The sequence below is a fragment of the Scyliorhinus torazame genome, chromosome X (assembly GCF_047496885.1).
Source record: "Scyliorhinus torazame isolate Kashiwa2021f chromosome X, sScyTor2.1, whole genome shotgun sequence".
Lineage (NCBI taxonomy): Eukaryota > Metazoa > Chordata > Chondrichthyes > Carcharhiniformes > Scyliorhinidae > Scyliorhinus > Scyliorhinus torazame.
The window spans coordinates 35,906,575-35,926,028 of NC_092738.1; the positions used below are offsets into that span (position 1 = coordinate 35,906,575).

Genomic DNA, 19,454 nt, shown 5'->3' on the forward strand with positions numbered 1-19,454 from the left:
TGAGACACTCCACTCAGTACATCCCCATCACTGAGACACTCCACTCAGTACATCCCCATCACTGAGACACTCCACTCAGTACATCCCCATCACTGAGACACTCCACTCAGTACATCCCCATCACTGAGACACTCCACTCCGTACATCCCCCATCACTGAGACACTCCGCTCAGTACATCCCCCATCACTGAGACACTCCACTCAGTACATCCCCATCACTGAGACACTCCACTCAGTACATCCCCATCACTGAGACACTCCACTCAGTACATCCCCATCACTGAGACACTCCACTCAGTACATCCCCATCACGGAGACCCTCCACTCAGTACATCCCCCATCACTGAGACACTCCACTCAGTACATCCCCATCACTGAGACACTCCACTCAGTACATCCCCCATCACTGAGACACTGCACTCAGTACATCCCCATCCCCCATCACTGAGACACTCCACTCAGTACATCCCCATCCCCATCACTGAGACACTCCACTCAGGACATCCCCCATCACTGAGACACTCCATTCAGTACATCCCCCATCACTGAGACACTCCACTCAGTACATCCCCATCACTGAGACACTCCACTCAGTACATCCCCCATCACTGAGACACTCCACTCAGTACATCCCCATCCCGATCACTGAGACACTCCACTCAGGACATCCCCCATCACTGAGACACTCCATTCAGTACATCCCCCATCACTGAGACACTCCACTCAGTACATCCCCATCACTGAGACACTCCACTCAGTACATCCCCCATCACTGAGACACTCCACTCAGTACATCCCCGTCACTGAGACACTCCACTCAGTACATCCCCGTCACTGAGACACTCCACTCAGTACATCCCCATCACTGAGACACTCCACTCAGTACATCCCCCATCACTAATCACTGGCAGGGTTCAGTAAATGTTACAAGCAATGAGACCTGCTTTGTATTTCCACAATAGGTTCCCCTAAGTTTTGTTGTTTAATTTGGGGAAACGTGTTATTGACAGCCAGTTCGCTACTTAGTGACATTTCAATGATTGGGCAACTCCATTGGTCTGTGCAGATGAGAATGCTGCTGTAACAGCATCACAGGGTGTGACATAGCTTGAAGAGTGTCACTGGCCAGGACATTCCACTTACCATCCTTGGTCACTCTTGAATTTGTAAGCAGCAGCTAGAATATGGCAGAGAGCTCCACCAGCTTTGAAGTCTAGGAAGCATTTCATCTGGAAAAGAGAGGCATCATCTTAATACTAGACATGAATAGCAGTCGAATCCAGCTGAAGGCATTGTTACTTTGTCTGTAAAAGCTTCCAGAAAGCTACCAATGCAGTGAAGTTTAGGTTTGCAAGAAGTATATCATAGCAGAGGAGGAAAGTGTTCCTCTAAATGTTGGGATCGAGTGGAGGCTTCCGGCTGCTCTTGGGCCTAGTGTTGTGCCAATGTAGGTCTGACCACATTTAAACTGTTTGTTTAAATTGTGCTTTTGCACAACTTCAGAATGACTGATCTTTTGTTTTCCGTTCTGCAAGGGGCAGCGTGAGTGTTGGTTGGGACACATAGAACAAAGAAAAGTACAGCACAGGAACAGGTCCTTCGGCCCTCCAACCTGTGCCGACCATGCTGCCCGACTAAACTACAATCTTCTGCACTTCCTGGGTCCATATCCCTCTATTCCCATCCTATTCATGTATTTGTCAAGATGCCCCTTAAATGTCACTATCGTCCCTGCTTCCACCACCTCCTCCGGCAGCGAGTTCCAGGCACCCACTACCCTCTGCGTAAAAAACTTGCCTCGTACATCTCCTCTAAACCTTGCCCCTCGCAGCTTAAACACTGTGCTACCGTGGGCAGCACGGTGGCTTCACAGTGCCAGGGTCCCAGGTTTGATTCCCCGCTGGGTCACTGTCTGTGCGGAGTCTGCACGTTCTCCCCGTGTCTGCGTGGGTTTCCTCCGGGTGCTCCGGTTTCCTCCCACAGTCCAATGATGTGCAGGTTAGGTGAATTGGACATTCTGAATTCTCCCTCTGTGACGGTAGCACAGTGGTTAGCACAGTTGCTTCACAGCTCCAGAGTCCCTGGTTCGATTTACGGCTTGGGTCACTGTCTGTGCGGAGTCTGCACATTCTCCCCGTGTCTGCGTGGGTTTCCTCCGGGTGCTCCGGTTTCCTCCCACAGGCCAAAGATGTGCAGGTTAGGTAGATTGGACATGCTAAATTGTCCCTTAGTGTCCAAAAAGGGTAGGCGGGGTTATTGGGTTACGGGGATAGGGTGGAAGTGAGGGCTTAAAGGGGGTTGGCGCAGGCGCGATGGGCTGAATGGCCTCCTTCGGCACTGTATGCTCTCTGTTCCCTAGTAATTGACCCCTCGACCCTGGGGAAAAGCCTCTGACTATCCACTCTGTCTATGCCCCTCATAATTTTGTAGACCTCTATCAGGTCGCCCCTCAATCTCCGTCGTTCCAGTGAGAACAAACCGAGTTTATTTAACCGCTCCTCATAGCTAATGCCCTCCATACCAGGCAACATCCTGGTAAATCTCTTCTGTGACCTCTCAAAAGCCTCCTCATCGTTTTGGCAGCTTTTTGGATTTTTATTTGTGACCGGATGGATGGTTCGCTCAATCTGAACTGAAACCCTGCAGTGGGGACAGGCAGCCTCTACCTTGCCAATGGCCAGGCCATTTGCACAATGACCATTTGTATCTGGAGATATTTCATTTCGCTCAGAGAAAGTAGGATTATTAATAAGTAGCAAATCACAAATTTCAGTTGGAGGGGGGATTGGAGTGAACAGACAACCTTTGTTTTTTTGTTGCGAATATATCCCTTTTGCTTTCCTCAGAGATAACGTCCCGGGGGTTAGCACTGTTGCTTCACAGCTCCAGGGTCCCGGGTTCAATTCCGGCTTCGGGTGACTGTGTGGAGTCTACACATCCTCCCCGTGTGTGCGTGGGTTTCCTCCGGGTGCTCCGGTTTCCTCCCACAGTCCAATGATGTGCAGGTTAGGTGAATTGGACATTCTGAATTCTCCCTCTGTGACGGTAGCACAGTGGTTAGCACAGTTGCTTCACAGCTCCAGAGTCCCTGGTTCGATTTACGGCTTGGGTCACTGTCTGTGCGGAGTCTGCACATTCTCCCCGTGTCTGCGTGGGTTTCCTCCGGGTGCTCCGGTTTCCTCCCACAGTCCAAAGGTGGCAGGTTAGGTGGGGTTACAGGGATAGGGCAGGGCAGTGGGCCTAGGTAGGGTGCTCTTCCAGAGGGTCAGTGCAGATCCAATGGGCTGAATGGCCTCTGTCTGCACTATAGGAATTCTATGCTTCTTTTCTGTTTTGTCCCTCCAGTGTATGGTTGATCATCCAGTGGGTAATGGATTTAAGATGGGGCGGCACGGTGGCGCAGTGGGTTAGCACTGCTGCCTCACGGCACAGAGGTCCCAGGTTCGATCCCGGCTCTGGGTCACTGTCCGTGTGGAATTTGCACATTCTCCCCGTGTCTGCGTGGGTTTCACCCCCACAACCCAAAGATGACATGGCCAATCCACCTAACCTGCACATCTTTGGACACTAAGGGACAATTTAACATGGCCAATCCACCTAACCTGCACATCTTTGGACACTAAGGGACAATTTATCATGGCCAATCCACCTAACCTGCACATCTTTGGACACTAAGCGACAATTTATCGTGGCCAATCCACCTAACCTGCACATCTTTGGACACTAAGGGACAATTTAACATGGCCAATCCACCTAACCTGTACATCTTTGGACACTATGGGACAATTTAACATGGCCAATCCACCTGATCTGCACATAGTTATAGAATTTACAGTCATTCGGCCCATCGAGTCTGCACCGGCTCTTGGAAAGAGCACCCTACCCAAGGTCAACACCCCACCCTATCCCCATAACCCAGTACCCCACCCAACACTAAGGGCAATTTTGGACACGAAGGGCAATTTAGCACGGCCAATCCACCTAACCTGCACATCTTTGGACTGTGGGAGGAAACCGGAGCACCCGGAGGAAACCCACGCAGACACGGGGAGGATGTGCAGACTCCGCACAGACAGTGACCCAAGCCGGAATCGAACCTGGGACCCTGGAGCTGTGAAGCAATTGTGCTATCCACAATGCTAACGTGCTGCCCTTTCTGGACATCTTTGGAGATTAAGTGGCAATTTAACATGGCCAATCCACCTAACCAACAGATTTTTTGCACTGTAGGAGGAAACCCACGCAGACACGGGGACAAGGCACAAACTCCACAGACAGTCACCCCAGGTCGGAATTGAATGCAGGACCCTGGCGCTGTGAGGCAGCAGTGCTAACCACTGTGCCACCTTTCCTTCTGTTCAAGTTGCTCCATTAAAACAATTGGGGAGATATTGGTCTACCAGTAATCTCGCTGGATCGTAATCCAGAGGCCCAGGCTAAGGCTCTGGTGGAATTTTAATTCAATTAATAAGTCTGGAATTGCAAGCTGGCCTCAATAAAGATGACCATGAAACCATTGCCGATTGTCGTAAAAACCCCTCTGGCTCACTAATGTCCTTTAGGGAAGGAAATCTCCCGTCCTTACCCGGTCTGGCCTACATGTGACTCCAGACCCACAGCAATGTGGTTGTCCTGTGAAATCGCCGAAAAGCCAATTCCGTTCAAGGGCAATTAAGGATGGGCAAAAAATGCTGGCCTTGCCAGCGAGGCCCATATCCCATGAATAAATGAAGAAAATGTACAAATTGTGTGATAATGAGGTTGGAACAAACCTCTGCTAAAGCTAAACATCAGAATCTGTGCTCTAGGTGGAAGACTGCCCTTGCACAATGCCACGTGAGATGTAGTGTTTGATTTCAATTGAGATGCCCTCATACCTTGGACAGATTTATCACAGAATCACGGTGCTCCGTACAGTTCTTGGAATCCTCGTCATTACAAAAGCTCCTGTGCACAGGAGCTTGGCTTGATTTGGAAACATGCAAGCGTGCCGAGGTGGAAGGTTCGAATTTTGCGGACAGTTTGCATGAGCGTACAAGCCATTTACAGCACAGGAGGATGCCATTGAGTCCATGCCGGTTCCCTGGGGAGCAATGCAGTCAGGCTCACGTCCCCACTCTGTCCCCATGGCCCTGCAATCTTATTTCCTTCAGGCACCCCTTCAATTTCCTTTTGAAATCATTGCTTTTTCTGCACTTCCACCACCCTCATGGGCAGTGAGTTCCAGATCATTACCGCTCGCTATCCTCACGTTCCCCTGCTGCATATCTTGCCCAAAATCGTGAACTGTGTCCCTCCCACCCTATCACCTTCAGCCAATGAGAACAGCTTTTCTTTGTCTACCTTATCTAAACCTGTCACGATCACCTCCGTCAAATCCCCCTTCAATCTCCTTCACTCCAAGGAGAACAATCCCAGCTTCTCCAACCCGGACCTTGGAGCTAAAAACCCCTCAATCCTGGAACCATCCTGGTAAACTTCCCTCTGCCCCCTCGCACCCTTCCTAAAGTGTGGTGACCAGAGCTGGACACAATACTCGAGTTGTGGCCTAACCAGAGTTTTATAAAGGTTCAGCATAACTCCCCTTTTGTCCTCAATGCTTCTATTTCTGAAGCACAAGATCCCATACGCTTTGCTAACCTCCCTCTCAATCTGTCCCGTCATTTTCAAATATCTATTCACATGTACCCCCAGGTCGCTCTGTCCCTGCATACTCTTTAGAGCTGTCATTAAGTCTATATTGTCTCTCCTTAACCCTTCTGCCAAAATGTATCACCTCCCATTTCTCTGTATTAAATTGTATCTGCCACTTGTCTGCCCATTCTGCTAGCCCATCTATGTCCTCTTATAGATCATCCTCACTGCCATTCCTCCAAAATTCAGCAAATTTTGAATTTGCACTCTGTATTTCAAGATCAAAGTCATTTATAGATCGTTAAAAAAGCAGTAGTCCCAGCATTGAGCCTTGGGGAGCGTCAGTGTCTACCACCCTCCAGTCTGAAAACAACCATTTATCACACCTCACTGTTTTCTGTTCTGAAGCTAATTTTCTGTCCAAGGTGACACCAACCCTCCTATTCCAGCAAATTTAATTTTGTTAACCAGCCTTTTATGTGGTAATTTGTCAAACACGTTCTTAAAATCCATATAGACAACATCTACCGCATTCCCCTCATCAACCTTCTGTTACTTCATCAAAAAATTCACGATCTGCCTTCCACCAATCTGTGCTGGCTCTCCTTAAAGAACTCAAACCTCTCCTGGTGGAAGTTGATATTTTCCCTGAACTCAAGATGGTAAAATCTTACCCACTGGGGTCAGACTAACCACCCTGTAGCTACGAGGACTGTCCTTGCACCTGTTCTTGAATAAGGGTGTCACATTTTCCACCCTCTAATCCTCTGACACCTTCCCCATATCTAGGCTTGTGCTCTCTTGAATATAGAAGATGAGGGGGTGATATAACTAGAATGTTGCAGAATTTAATAAAGTAACTCAATAAAAACTATTCCCTCTGGCTGGGGGGACGGGGGGTTTCGGAACAGGGGCACATAATCTTAAAATTAGAGCTAGACTACTCAGGGGTGGGGCCAGGAAGTACCTTTTTCCACAAAGGGTAATGGAACTCTCTCCCAGAGACTGGGGCTCAATTGAAGGTTACAAAATCGAGGTTGATAGATTTTTGTTGGTTAAGAGTGTTAACCAAGGTGGGCAGATGAATTAAGACACAGATCATGATCCAACTGGATGGCGGAAGAGGCTCAAGGGACTATATGGCCTCCTCCTGTTCCGATGTTAAACCAGTGCTAAAAGGTTACACGTGCGGTTATGACAGAAATGAGTGGTGCTACTTACTGGCAATTTGGTTAGAGGTGCATTGCTCACGTGTTTTCCAAACACCTCCTCCTGGAACTGTAGTAGCTGGACAACCAGACTGGAAAGAGACTTGTTAGTTGGTGGTTCTGCTTGGATGTACTGTAAGAAAATCACCATCAGACATGTCAGAGACAGTGCACGTGGCTTCACGGAAAAATCTCAGTCCCTTGATTTTCTCAGCACAAAATCGCCTCTCTGGATGTGTACCTCAACAATTCTCTAATTTTACATTTCTTTCAGAAATAAATTACCGCATATTACCCGCAAAAATCACTTGCGTTTTTCCCTACTTAAACGCATGCTTTTAGATTTGGCCAAAATGCTTGTAACTTACAGAAAACTTTAAAGAATTTCACAAAAGGTGATCTAAGTTGACATTCTTATAGCGGTGTTACAATTCTGTTCAGGATTATTAACCTTCAAACAAGAAATCCGAAAACTGGCAAATAACTGACCAATTTCACTTTTTAAAAGAATAGAAACTTCATTGTGTACATAAAGAGAATTAAATAAAACTGCAACACCACCGTACACTATACCGTATAAAGACTTAAGCTATAAACTCAGTCCTACTTCTTTCTCCTCAACCAACCCCCCACCTCGCCACCAAGAGTTCCCTTCCTGCACAAAATCTTGACGGTTCATTCACTTTTCCTTGGACCAACCCAGAAGGTATGCCACAGCCCTCTGGAATTGCCTTTAATTCTCCTTAGTATTCCAGCTATTCCTTGAGGTATCAATTACGTGGGGATCCTTCCATTAGCTTGTGGCTAAGTGATCCACCAAGATTCTTTCCCAACCTCAGGATTGTTGTGGACTCTTCAGCTCCTGGTCCCGGCTTTGAACGTATGCAAATGGCTTTTTTATTTCCCCAATCTGCTCCCACTGCTTTTGTATAGCTCTTTCTAAGCTAACTATTCAACCTTCTGCGACAAGGCTCTGTGAGCACCACTTCCATTAGGGCAAATCTTCCAGCTGTTTTTTCCCTCATGAAATCCAAACTGCACTGCACTACTTACTTCTGTCAACAAACATGGGCACACCAAGTTAAAAAGACTTCCTTTCACCACCACCATCGCCCTCTCCAACATCCCGTGTCCATGATAACATGGCATATGCCTTCTTTTTACCTTTCGCGCTACCCTTTGATTCTGCCACATATGAATAATTTATATTGCTAATGGAGTTTTATGACCCCGTCTCCCAGACTTGTTGGCCCTTTTAAGGAACTCTTTTATAACCTGGCTTGTACTTTCTTTTGATCTGGAAACAACATACATAATTTCCAGTGGGTAGCACTGTTGCTTCACAGCGCCAGGGTCCCAGGTTCGATTCCCCGCTGGGTCACAGTCTGCAGAGTCTGCACGTTCTCCCCGTGTCTGCGTGGGTTTCCTCCAGGTGCTCCGGTTTCCTCCCACAAGTCCCAAAAGACGTGCTTGTTAGATGAATTAGACATTCTGAATTCTCCCTCGGTGTACCCGAACAGGCGGCGGAGTGTGGCGACTAGGGGCTTTTCACAGTAACTTCATTGCAGTGTTAATGTAAGCCTGCTTGTGACACTAATAAAGATTATTATTATTATTAATAATAAACAAATAGTTCAGAAGTAGGAGGGATTAGGAAATGTGAAGCAATCTGGATCGGTTTGGAGTTCATTTGTGTGAATACACAAGAAATAGTAAATAAGGTGAGTAAGCTGGAAGCATCAGTCACCATATAGCGCGATCAGATAGTGGCAGTAAAACACCTTGTTCAAAGAAAGAAAGAATTGCAAATTTAATATTCCTGAGTGCAAGGGAAGTATGATTCAATGAGAGAGCATTTGGGAAACAGTGATCATATCACCATCAGGTTTAGATAGTTGCAAAAAAGTACAAGGGGACACTCAAGCAAAAACCATTCAATCGGGGGCACGTTAACTAGTGAGTTGTAAAAGGGTTTGGCCCAGGTGAATTGGAAGCATAAATTGGTGAAACTAAACAATGGGAGGCCTTCAAAGAGGAGATGGTTCAGGTACAGACACATTGTCATGATGGTGAAAAGAAAGGCATCCAAAACAGGAACTCTCTAGGTGACTAAAGATACAGATGAAAACGAGACCGGAAAAGGAGGCTTATGACAATTATAAAGGTCCATGAGGAATCTAACCCGAGTACAGATCGATTTAGATGATCTGCAAAAGGAGCAATAGTAGAATCATAGAATTTACAAGCAGGAGGCCATTCAGCCCATCGAGCTGCATCGGCCCTTGGAAAGAGCATCCTGCTTAAGCCCCCACCTCAACCCTATTCCCGTAACCCCATCTAACTTTTTTTGGACACTAAGGAACAATTTATCACGGCCAATCCACCTAACCTGCACATCTTTGGACTGTGGGAGGAAACCAGAGCACTCGGAGGAAACCCACGCAGACACGGGGAGAACGTGCAGACTCCACACAGACAGTGACCCAAGGCCGGAATTGAACCCGGATGCCGTGAAGCAATAGTGCTAACCACTGTGCCACCAGGCGGTAAAAAAAACATTTTTTTATCTTCACCAAAACACTTCTTTTTCTCACCCAAAACACTTTTTATCCTTCGCCCAAAACACTTTTTATCCTTCGCCCAAAACACTTTTTATCCTTCGCCCAAAACACTTTTTATCCTTCGCCCAAAACACTTTTTATCCTTCGCCCAAAACACTTTTTATCCTTCGCCCAAAACACTTTTCATCCTTCGCCCAAAACACTTTTTATCCTTCACCCAAAACCCTTTTCATCCTTCACCCAAAACACTTTTCATCCTTCACCCAAAACCCTTTTCATCCTTCACCCAAAACACTTTTCATCCTTCACCCAAAACCCTTTTTATCCTTCACCCAAAACACTTTTTATCCTTCACCCAAAACTTTTTATCCTTCACCCAAAACACCTTTTATCCTTCACCCAAAACACTTTTTATCCTTCACCCAAAACACTTTTTATCCTTCACCCAAAACACTTTTTATCTTCTCCCAAAACACTTTTTATCCTTCACCCAAAACACTTTTTATCCTTCACCCAAAACACTTTTTATCCTTCACCCAAAACACTTTTTATCCTTCACCCAAAACACTTTTTATCCTTCACCCAAAACACTTTTTATCCTTCACCCAAAACACTTTTTATCCTTCACCCAAAACATTTTTTATCCTTCACCCAAAACACTTTTTATCCTTCACCCAAAACACTTTTTATCCTTCACCCAAAACACTTTTTATCCTTCACCCAAAACACTTTTTATCCTTCGCCCAAAACACTTTTTATCCTTCGCCCAAAACACTTTTTATCCTTCGCCCAAAACACTTTTTATCCTTCACCCAAAACACTTTTTATCCTTCACCCAAAACACTTTTTATCCTTCACCCAAAACACTTTTTATCCTTCGCCCAAAATACTTTTTATCCTTCGCCCAAAACACTTTTTATCCTTCGCCCAAAACACTTTTTATCCTTCGCCCAAAACACTTTTTATCCTTCGCCCAAAACACTTTTTATCCTTCACACAAAACACTTTTTATCCTTCACCTAAAACACTTTTTATCCTTCACCCAAAACACTTTTTATCCTTCGCCCAAAACACTTTTTATCCTTCGCCCAAAACACTTTTTATCCTTCGCCCAAAACACTTTTTATCCTTCACCCAAAACACTTTTTATCCTTCACCCAAAACACTTTTTATCCTTCACCCAAAACACTTTTTATCCTTCACCCAAAACACTTTTTACCCTTCACCCAAAACACTTTTTACCCTTCGCCCAAAACACTTTTTATCCTTCGCCCAAAACACTTTTTATCCTTCGCCCAAAACACTTTTTATCCTTCGCCCAAAACACTTTTTATCCTTCACCCAAAACACTTTTTATCCTTCACCCAAAACACTTTTTATCCTTCACCCAAAACACTTTTTATCCTTCGCCCAAAACACTTTTTATCCTTCACCCAAAACTTTTTATCCTTCACCCAAAACACTTTTTATCTTCACCCAAAACACTTTTTATCCTTCACCCAAAACACTTTTTATCCTTCAGGCAAAACACTTTTTATCCTTCACCCAAAGCACTTTTTATCCTTCACCCAAAACACTTTTTATCCTTCACCCAAAACACTTTTTATCCTTCACCCAAAACACTTTTTATCCTTCACCCAAAACACTTTTTATCCTTCACCCAAAACTTTTTATCCTTCACCCAAAACACTTTTTATCTTCACCCAAAACACTTTTTATCCTTCACCCAAAACACTTTTTATCCTTCAGGCAAAACACTTTTTATCCTTCACCCAAAGCACTTTTTATCCTTCACCCAAAACACTTTTTATCCTTCACCCAAAACACTTTTTATCCTTCACCCAAAACACTTTTTATCCTTCACCCAAAACACTTTTTATCCTTCACCCAAAACACTTTTTATCCTTCACCCAAAACACTTTTTATCCTTCACCCAAAACACTTTTTATCCTTCACCCAAAACACTTTTTATCCTTCACCCAAAACACTTTTTATCCTTCACCCAAAACACTTTTTATCCTTCACCCAAAACACTTTTTATCCTTCACCCAAAACACTTTTTATCCTTCACCCAAAACACTTTTTATCCTTCACCCAAAACACTTTTTATCCTTCACCCAAAACACTTTTTATCCTTCACCCAAAACACTTTTTACCCTTCACCCAAAACACTTTTTATCCTTCACCCAAAACACTTTTTATCCTTCACCCAAAACACTTTTTATCCTTCACCCAAAACACTTTTTATCCTTCGCCCAAAACACTTTTTATCCTTCACCCAAAACTTTTTATCCTTCACCCAAAACACTTTTTATCTTCACCCAAAACACTTTTTATCCTTCACCCAAAACACTTTTTATCCTTCACCCAAAACACTTTTTATCCTTCACCCAAAACACTTTTTATCCTTCACCCAAAACACTTTTTATCCTTCACCCAAAACACTTTTTATCCTTCACCCAAAACACTTTTTATCCTTCACCCAAAACACTTTTTACCCTTCACCCAAAACACTTTTTATCCTTCACCCAAAACACTTTTTATCCTTCACCCAAAACACTTTTTATCCTTCACCCAAAACACTTTTTATCCTTCGCCCAAAACACTTTTTATCCTTCACCCAAAACTTTTTATCCTTCACCCAAAACACTTTTTATCTTCACCCAAAACACTTTTTATCCTTCACCCAAAACACTTTTTATCCTTCAGGCAAAACACTTTTTATCCTTCACCCAAAGCACTTTTTATCCTTCACCCAAAACACTTTTTATCCTTCACCCAAAACACTTTTTATCCTTCAGGCAAAACACTTTTTATCCTTCACCCAAAGCACTTTTTATCCTTCACCCAAAACACTTTTTATCCTTCACCCAAAACACTTTTTATCCTTCACCCAAAACACTTTTTATCCTTCACCCAAAACACTTTTTATCCTTCACCCAAAACACTTTTTATCCTTCACCCAAAACACTTTTTACCCTTCACCCAAAACACTTTTTATCCTTCACCCAAAACACTTTTTATCCTTCACCCAAAACACTTTTTATCCTTCACCCAAAACACTTTTTATCCTTCGCCCAAAACACTTTTTATCCTTCACCCAAAACTTTTTATCCTTCACCCAAAACACTTTTTATCTTCACCCAAAACACTTTTTATCCTTCACCCAAAACACTTTTTATCCTTCAGGCAAAACACTTTTTATCCTTCACCCAAAGCACTTTTTATCCTTCACCCAAAACACTTTTTATCCTTCACCCAAAACACTTTTTATCCTTCACCCAAAACACTTTTTATCCTTCACCCAAAACACTTTTTATCCTTCACCCAAAACACTTTTTATCCTTCACCCAAAACACTTTTTATCCTTCACCCAAAACACTTTTTATCCTTCACCCAAAACACTTTTTATCCTTCACCTAAAACACTTTTTATCCTTCACCCAAAACACTTTTTATCCTTCACCCAAAACTTTTTATCCTTCACCCAAAACACTTTTTATCCTTCACCCAAAACACTTTTTATCCTTCACCCAAAACACTTTTTACCCTTCACCCAAAACACTTTTTATCCTTCACCCAAAACACTTTTTATCCTTCACCCAAAACACTTTTTATCCTTCAGGCAAAACACTTTTTATCCTTCACCCAAAACACTTTTTATCCTTCACCCAAAACACTTTTTATCCTTCACCCAAAACACTTTTTATCCTTCACCCAAAACACTTTTTATCCTTCACCCAAAACACTTTTTATCCTTCACCCAAAACACTTTTTATCCTTCACACAAAACACTTTTTATCCTTCACCCAAAACACTTTTTATCCTTCATCCAAAACACTTTTTATCCTTCACCCAAAACACTTTTTATCCTTCACACAAAACACTTTTTATCCTTCATCCAAAACACTTTTTATCCTTCACCCAAAACACTTTTTACCCTTCACCCAAAACACTTTTTATCCTTCACACAAAACACTTTTTATCCTTCATCCAAAACACTTTTTATCCTTCACCCAAAACACTTTTTATCCTTCACCCAAAACACTTTTTATCCTTCAGGCAAAACACTTTTTATCCTTCACCCAAAACACTTTTTATCCTTCACCCAAAACACTTTTTATCCTTCACCCAAAACACTTTTTATCCTTCAGGCAAAACACTTTTTATCCTTCACCCAAAACACTTTTTATCCTTCACCCAAAACACTTTTTATCCTTCACCCAAAACACTTTTTACCCTTCACCCAAAACACTTTTTATCCTTCAGGCAAAACACTTTTTATCTTCACCCAAAACACTTTTTATCCTTCACCCAAAACACTTTTTATCCTTCAGGCAAAACACTTTTTATCCTTCACCCAAAACACTTTTTATCCTTCACCCAAAACACTTTTTATCCTTCACCCAAAACACTTTTTATCCTTCACCCAAAACACTTTTTGTCCTTCAGGCAAAACACTTTTTATCCTTCACCCAAAACACTTTTTATCCTTCACCCAAAACACTTTTTATCCTTCAGGCAAAACACTTTTTATCCTTCACCCAAAACACTTTTTGTCCTTCAGGCAAAACACTTTTTATCCTTCACCCAAAACACTTTTTATCCTTCACCCAAAACACTTTTTATCCTTCGCCCAAAACACTTTTTATCCTTCACCCAAAACACTTTTTATCCTTCACCCAAAACACTTTTTATCCTTCACCCAAAACACTTTTTATCCTTCACCCAAAACACTTTTTATCCTTCACCCAAAACACTTTTTATCCTTCAGGCAAAACACTTTTTATCCTTCACCCAAAACACTTTTTATCCTTCACCCAAAACACTTTTTATCCTTCACCCAAAACACTTTTTATCCTTCACCCAAAACACTTTTTGTCCTTCAGGCAAAACACTTTTTATCCTTCACCCAAAACACTTTTTATCCTTCACCCAAAACACTTTTTATCCTTCAGGCAAAACACTTTTTATCCTTCACCCAAAACACTTTTTGTCCTTCAGGCAAAACACTTTTTATCCTTCACCCAAAACACTTTTTATCCTTCACCCAAAACACTTTTTATCCTTCACCCAAAACACTTTTTATCCTTCACCCAAAACACTTTTTATCCTTCACCCAAAACACTTTTTATCCTTCGCCCAAAACACTTTTTATCCTTCACCCAAAACACTTTTTATCCTTCACCCAAAACACTTTTTATCCTTCACCCAAAACACTTTTTATCCTTCACCCAAAACACTTTTTATCCTTCACCCAAAACACTTTTTATCCTTCACCCAAAACACTTTTTATCCTTCACCCAAAACACTTTTTATCCTTCACCCAAAACACTTTTTATCCTTCACCCAAAACACTTTTTATCCTTCACCCAAAACACTTTTTATCCTTCAGGCAAAACACTTTTTATCCTTCGCCCAAAACACTTTTTATCCTTCACCCAAAACACTTTTTATCCTTCGCCCAAAACACTTTTTATCCTTCACCCAAAACACTTGTAACAGGACACACTAGAAATTTACAATGGAAATGACTGATATAAAAATCTTTAAGAAATGTCACAAAGAACATTTTCATAGATGGATAGTACAGAATTTGAGTGTTGCTGAAAAAAAAAGTCATGTTGAAGCTTTTTGCCTTACATTTATCAGGGAAGCTCTGCAAGATAAACAACAATAAAGGGAACAACAATTTATATTGCACGAGAAGTGTGTGCTGGTTCGGCAGGCCTTGTGATGGAGAATGCAGCAGAGAACATTTAACTACCAAACCTTTGTCAACTCTGTTCAATTCTCGATTGGTCAGGACATTGCCATTCGGAATGAGCCAATGATTGGCTACCCTCACAAGCTTTGGTTTAATTGAAAAAGGTGCAATGCATGCACATGCTCCTTCTGTCTGAAAAGGGGTGTCCTCTGTGTGTGAATATATGTAGATTTGAGCACAGGTAAGTGAGGCACACTGTGAGCCCCTCTGATAATCTTAAATTTGTTTTCAGTGCAATTCTTTGCACACACAGGATTGTTTAGCAAGTGCTGCCCAATCACAGAATCACATCTGATGTTAAGACACAATGGTGTGAGTTTTGCGAGCTGGTTGGGTATAGTCTGTACCTTGTCTACTGAAAACAGCTGAAGGGACATGTTTGATCTGATCCATGAATCTTTTGGACAAATGGTCTACACACCCGGCATCACACAGGCATTGAAATTCATATACCACATTACTCTTGTGTGATAGGCAAAACGTCTTTTTGGCTTGACGACAGCTCCCTCCAGGGTAATCCGAGGTGGACTGGGCACTTTTCAGGTCCAAAGGTGACAGCCTTAGATCCATTCATGAGTTTCCGCAATACACAGCGAGCAAATCAGGGTCATTATCCCACAGGACAGCTCTAATGAGTGATATTTCAACATCAAACTGGCATGTTGAGCAAATAGCTCAGGTCCTATTTATGAGTTTGCTGATACGGCCAATCTTATAGCACATGGGACTGCAGGAATCCCAACGTGTATATCAACCAGTGACGGCAGGCTTGTGTTAGACAGTAGTAGAGACCCCATTGGCAGATTTCTCAAGTGGCACATTGAGGAAATGGGGGGATTTCCTTTGGTTGCTCCATTATTTAAGCACAGGGTGGAGCCCATTAAGGTGTGTAAGGAAGTTCTTACATACAGCTGTGCATTCAAATATAGCAAACGTATCTGCATATCAGAAATATGAAAGGGTTAAGAGGTCAGGTGTCAGTCCATTCAAGATTCATTTCTCGCGAAAACCAGCAAGATCTCGTTGACAGGTGGGCCGAGACCATATAATTGGGCATACACGGCGTCATTAAAAAACGTGCTCTGCCTATCACACTGCGTGGGTTTCCTCCAGGATGTTCCGGTTTCCTCCCACAGTCCAAAGACGTGCAGGTTAGGTGGATTGGCCATGATAAATTGTCCCTTAGTGACCAAAAGGTTTGGGAGGGTTATTGGGTTACGGGGATAGGGTGGAAGTGAGGGCTTGGGTCTCGATGGGCCGAATGACCTCCTTCTGCACTGTATGTTCTATGTTAACAAGTAATGTACTATCTGAATTTCAATGCTTGTGTGATGCCAAGTATGTAGGCCGGACATCCCACTGACTGGCGGGCGGATCATACAAACAGCATGCCCCTTCAGATATTCACACCAGGCAAGGTACAGACCATATACAACAAGCGCATGGTTGCGAAATCATGACAGTTTCCAACATTAGATGTGATTTTATGATTGGACAGCACTTACAAAACAATTCTGATTGTGCTCAAAATTACACCGACAACCAATTTAAGGTCACCAGTCAGCCTCGCAATGTGATTATATTTGCTAGGAGCTACATATATTCACACACACGTCTCTGTCCTTTGCAGACAGAAGGAGCATGTCCGTGCATTGTTCCTTTTTCAAATGACCAAAAGCTTGGGGGACAGCATTCCCTAGTTCATCCCTCATGGCAATGTCTTGACCAATCAGAGGCGGCCTGCCTGGTTTGAATCTGAAACAAAAAGCTTGGCAGTTGACTGTTCTCTGCTGCATTCTCCATGGCCTGTCCCAGTCAGAGTTAACTTGCCAACCAAGCAACAGACTCTTCTCACGCAGTATAAATCGTTGTTACCTCGACTGTTGGTTTATCTTTTCAAAAAATATATTTTTATTAACCTTTTTCAACTCACATGTGAAGTGCCTCCCATACTACCGCCCCCGGGAGTTCACTTCAGCCATTATCACAGCGGTCTACATCCCACCAATGTGGCAAAATTTGGTTCCAACTCCATCTACAAGTTTGCTGACGATACGACCATAGTGGGCCGGATCTCGAATAACGACGAGTCCGAATACAGGCGGGAGATAGAGAACCTAGTGGAGTGGTGTAGCGACAACAATCTCTCCCTCAATGCCAGCAAAACTAAAGAGCTGGTCATTGACTTCAGGAAGCAAAGTACTGTACACACCCCTGTCAGCATCAACGGGGCCGAGGTGGAGATGGTTGACAGCTTCAAATTCCTAGGGGTGCACATCTCCAAAAATCTGTCCTGGTCCACCCACGTCGACGCTACCACCAAGAAAGCACAACAGCGCCTATACTTCCTCAGGAAAATTTGGCATGTCCACATTAACCCTTATCAACTTTTACAGATGCACCATAGAAAGCATCCTATCAGGCTGCATCACAGCCTGGTATGGCAACTGCTCGGCCCAGGACCACAAGAAACTTCAGAGTCGTGAACACCGCCCAGTCCATCTCACAAACCTGCCTCCCATCCATTGACTCCATCTACACCTCCCGCTGCCTGGGGAAAGCGGGCAGCATAATCAAAGATCCCTCCCACCCGGCTTACTCACTCTTCCAACTTCTTCCATCGGGCAGGAGATACAGAAGTCTGAGAACACGCACGAACAGACTCAAAAACAGCTTCTCCCCCACTGTCACCAGACTCCTAAATGACCCTCTTATGGACTGACCTCATTAACACTACACCCTGTATGCTTCACCCGATGCCGGTGTCTATATATTTACATTGCGTACCTCGTGTTGCCCTATTATGTATTTTCTTTTTCTTTTCATGTACTAAATGATCTGTTGAGCTGCTCGCAAAAAAATACTTTACACTGTACCTCGGTACACGTGACAATAAACAAATCCAATCCGATCAAGTACAGAAATAGAAACATCAGTAAGGGAACAGGCTAATTTACATCACCCCCTCCCCTACAAAAAAAGAAAAAGGAGTTGCCAGCCTCCATCCCAGCAGGATTTGCCTCCGAGCAATTAGCGAGGCAAAGGCAATAATATCTGCCCCCACACCCGGCTGCAGTTACTGTTAGTTTATCTTGTGTAGCTGTCCTGATCAATAAATGGCTCAATAAATAACTGCATTGCTTGATAGTTATGCCCATTTCAACAACATTGGGGTATTCACCCATAATAAATACAGTTTGCCAACCGCCTTACTTCCAGAGTCTCAGCATGTGGGTGGTTTGATGAATAATGCACACCAAACTTGGCTCTTAATTTCGTTACTCGCATTAGTCTTGCTACTCGAAGGGAACAACGTCAGACTGTGACGTACCCGTGGCCAGGTGACAGGGCTGTCGGGAAAGGGATAATCAGACTGACACAAAGTCTGCTCATATTCCACGACTTTTCATCTCTCCCCACATGCAAGGAATGTTCGCCTGTGCCTGTTAAGCGGGGAGGTGAACAATACCATTGATCGATTCGGCTCGGACTGATCCTGCAGTACTGGGCATTTTCAGAATGAAGTCAGGAGGCCCAATGGGCAATATGCTCACATACTTGTTCAGAACTCTCTGGGATCTTTACATCTGTGGGGAATAACAGTTTGTCCTGCCAAGGTTAACATCTGGACATAGATCATCCATTTTAATTGGCGCCAACGATACAGAAACAAAGACGGACTTCTAATTAAAGGGTTTGCTTGGTACAATAGCAACTGTATGGACTAAGAGTGGAGTTATTCGAAGAGTATCAAAGAGCCAGGACAACAGCAAAACACTTATTCAGGGCGAACAAAGTTATCAGGGATAATTCAACTAAAATCTCCATATATGGAGCTGCATTTTAATTTTTTATATCATTTGGTGATGCAGAATTGTGTGGGTTGTCATGTGGAGAGAGAGACAGAGAGCGAGAAACAGAGAGAGAGAGAGAGAGAGAGACAGAGACAGAGACAGAGACAGAGAGAGAGACAGAGAGAGAGACAGAGAGAGAGACAGAGAGAGAGACAGAGAGAGAGACAGAGAGCGAGAAACAGAGAGAGAGAGAGAGAGACAGAGAGAGAGAGAGAGAGACAGAGAGAGAGAGAGAGACAGAGAGAGAGACAGAGAGAGAGACAGAGAGAGAGACACAGAGAGAGAGACAGAGAGAGAGAGAGAGAGAGAGAGAGAGAGAGAGAGAGACAGAGAGAGAGACACAGAGAGAGAGACAGAGAGAGAGAGAGAGACAGAGAGAGAGAGAGAGAGACAGAGAGAGAGAGAGAGAGAGAGAGAGAGAGAGAGAGAGA

The 19,454-nt window shown here is 43.5% G+C and overlaps 1 protein-coding gene across 7 annotated transcripts in view; it reads right to left on the reverse strand.

Annotated features, from left to right (window-relative positions):
* Nucleotides 1-19,454, reverse strand: part of smarcc2 (SWI/SNF related BAF chromatin remodeling complex subunit C2) — a 355,784-nt gene that overhangs the window by 332,957 nt on the left and 3,373 nt on the right. For all 7 annotated transcript variants that reach the window (XM_072494060.1, XM_072494062.1, XM_072494064.1 and 4 more), the window contains exons 2-3: nucleotides 6,856-6,975; nucleotides 1,144-1,229 (exon numbers count right to left, since the gene is read on the reverse strand). In XM_072494060.1, coding sequence (XP_072350161.1) covers nucleotides 1,144-1,229; nucleotides 6,856-6,975 — 206 coding nt within the window. The remainder of the gene's footprint in view (nucleotides 1-1,143; nucleotides 1,230-6,855; nucleotides 6,976-19,454) is intronic.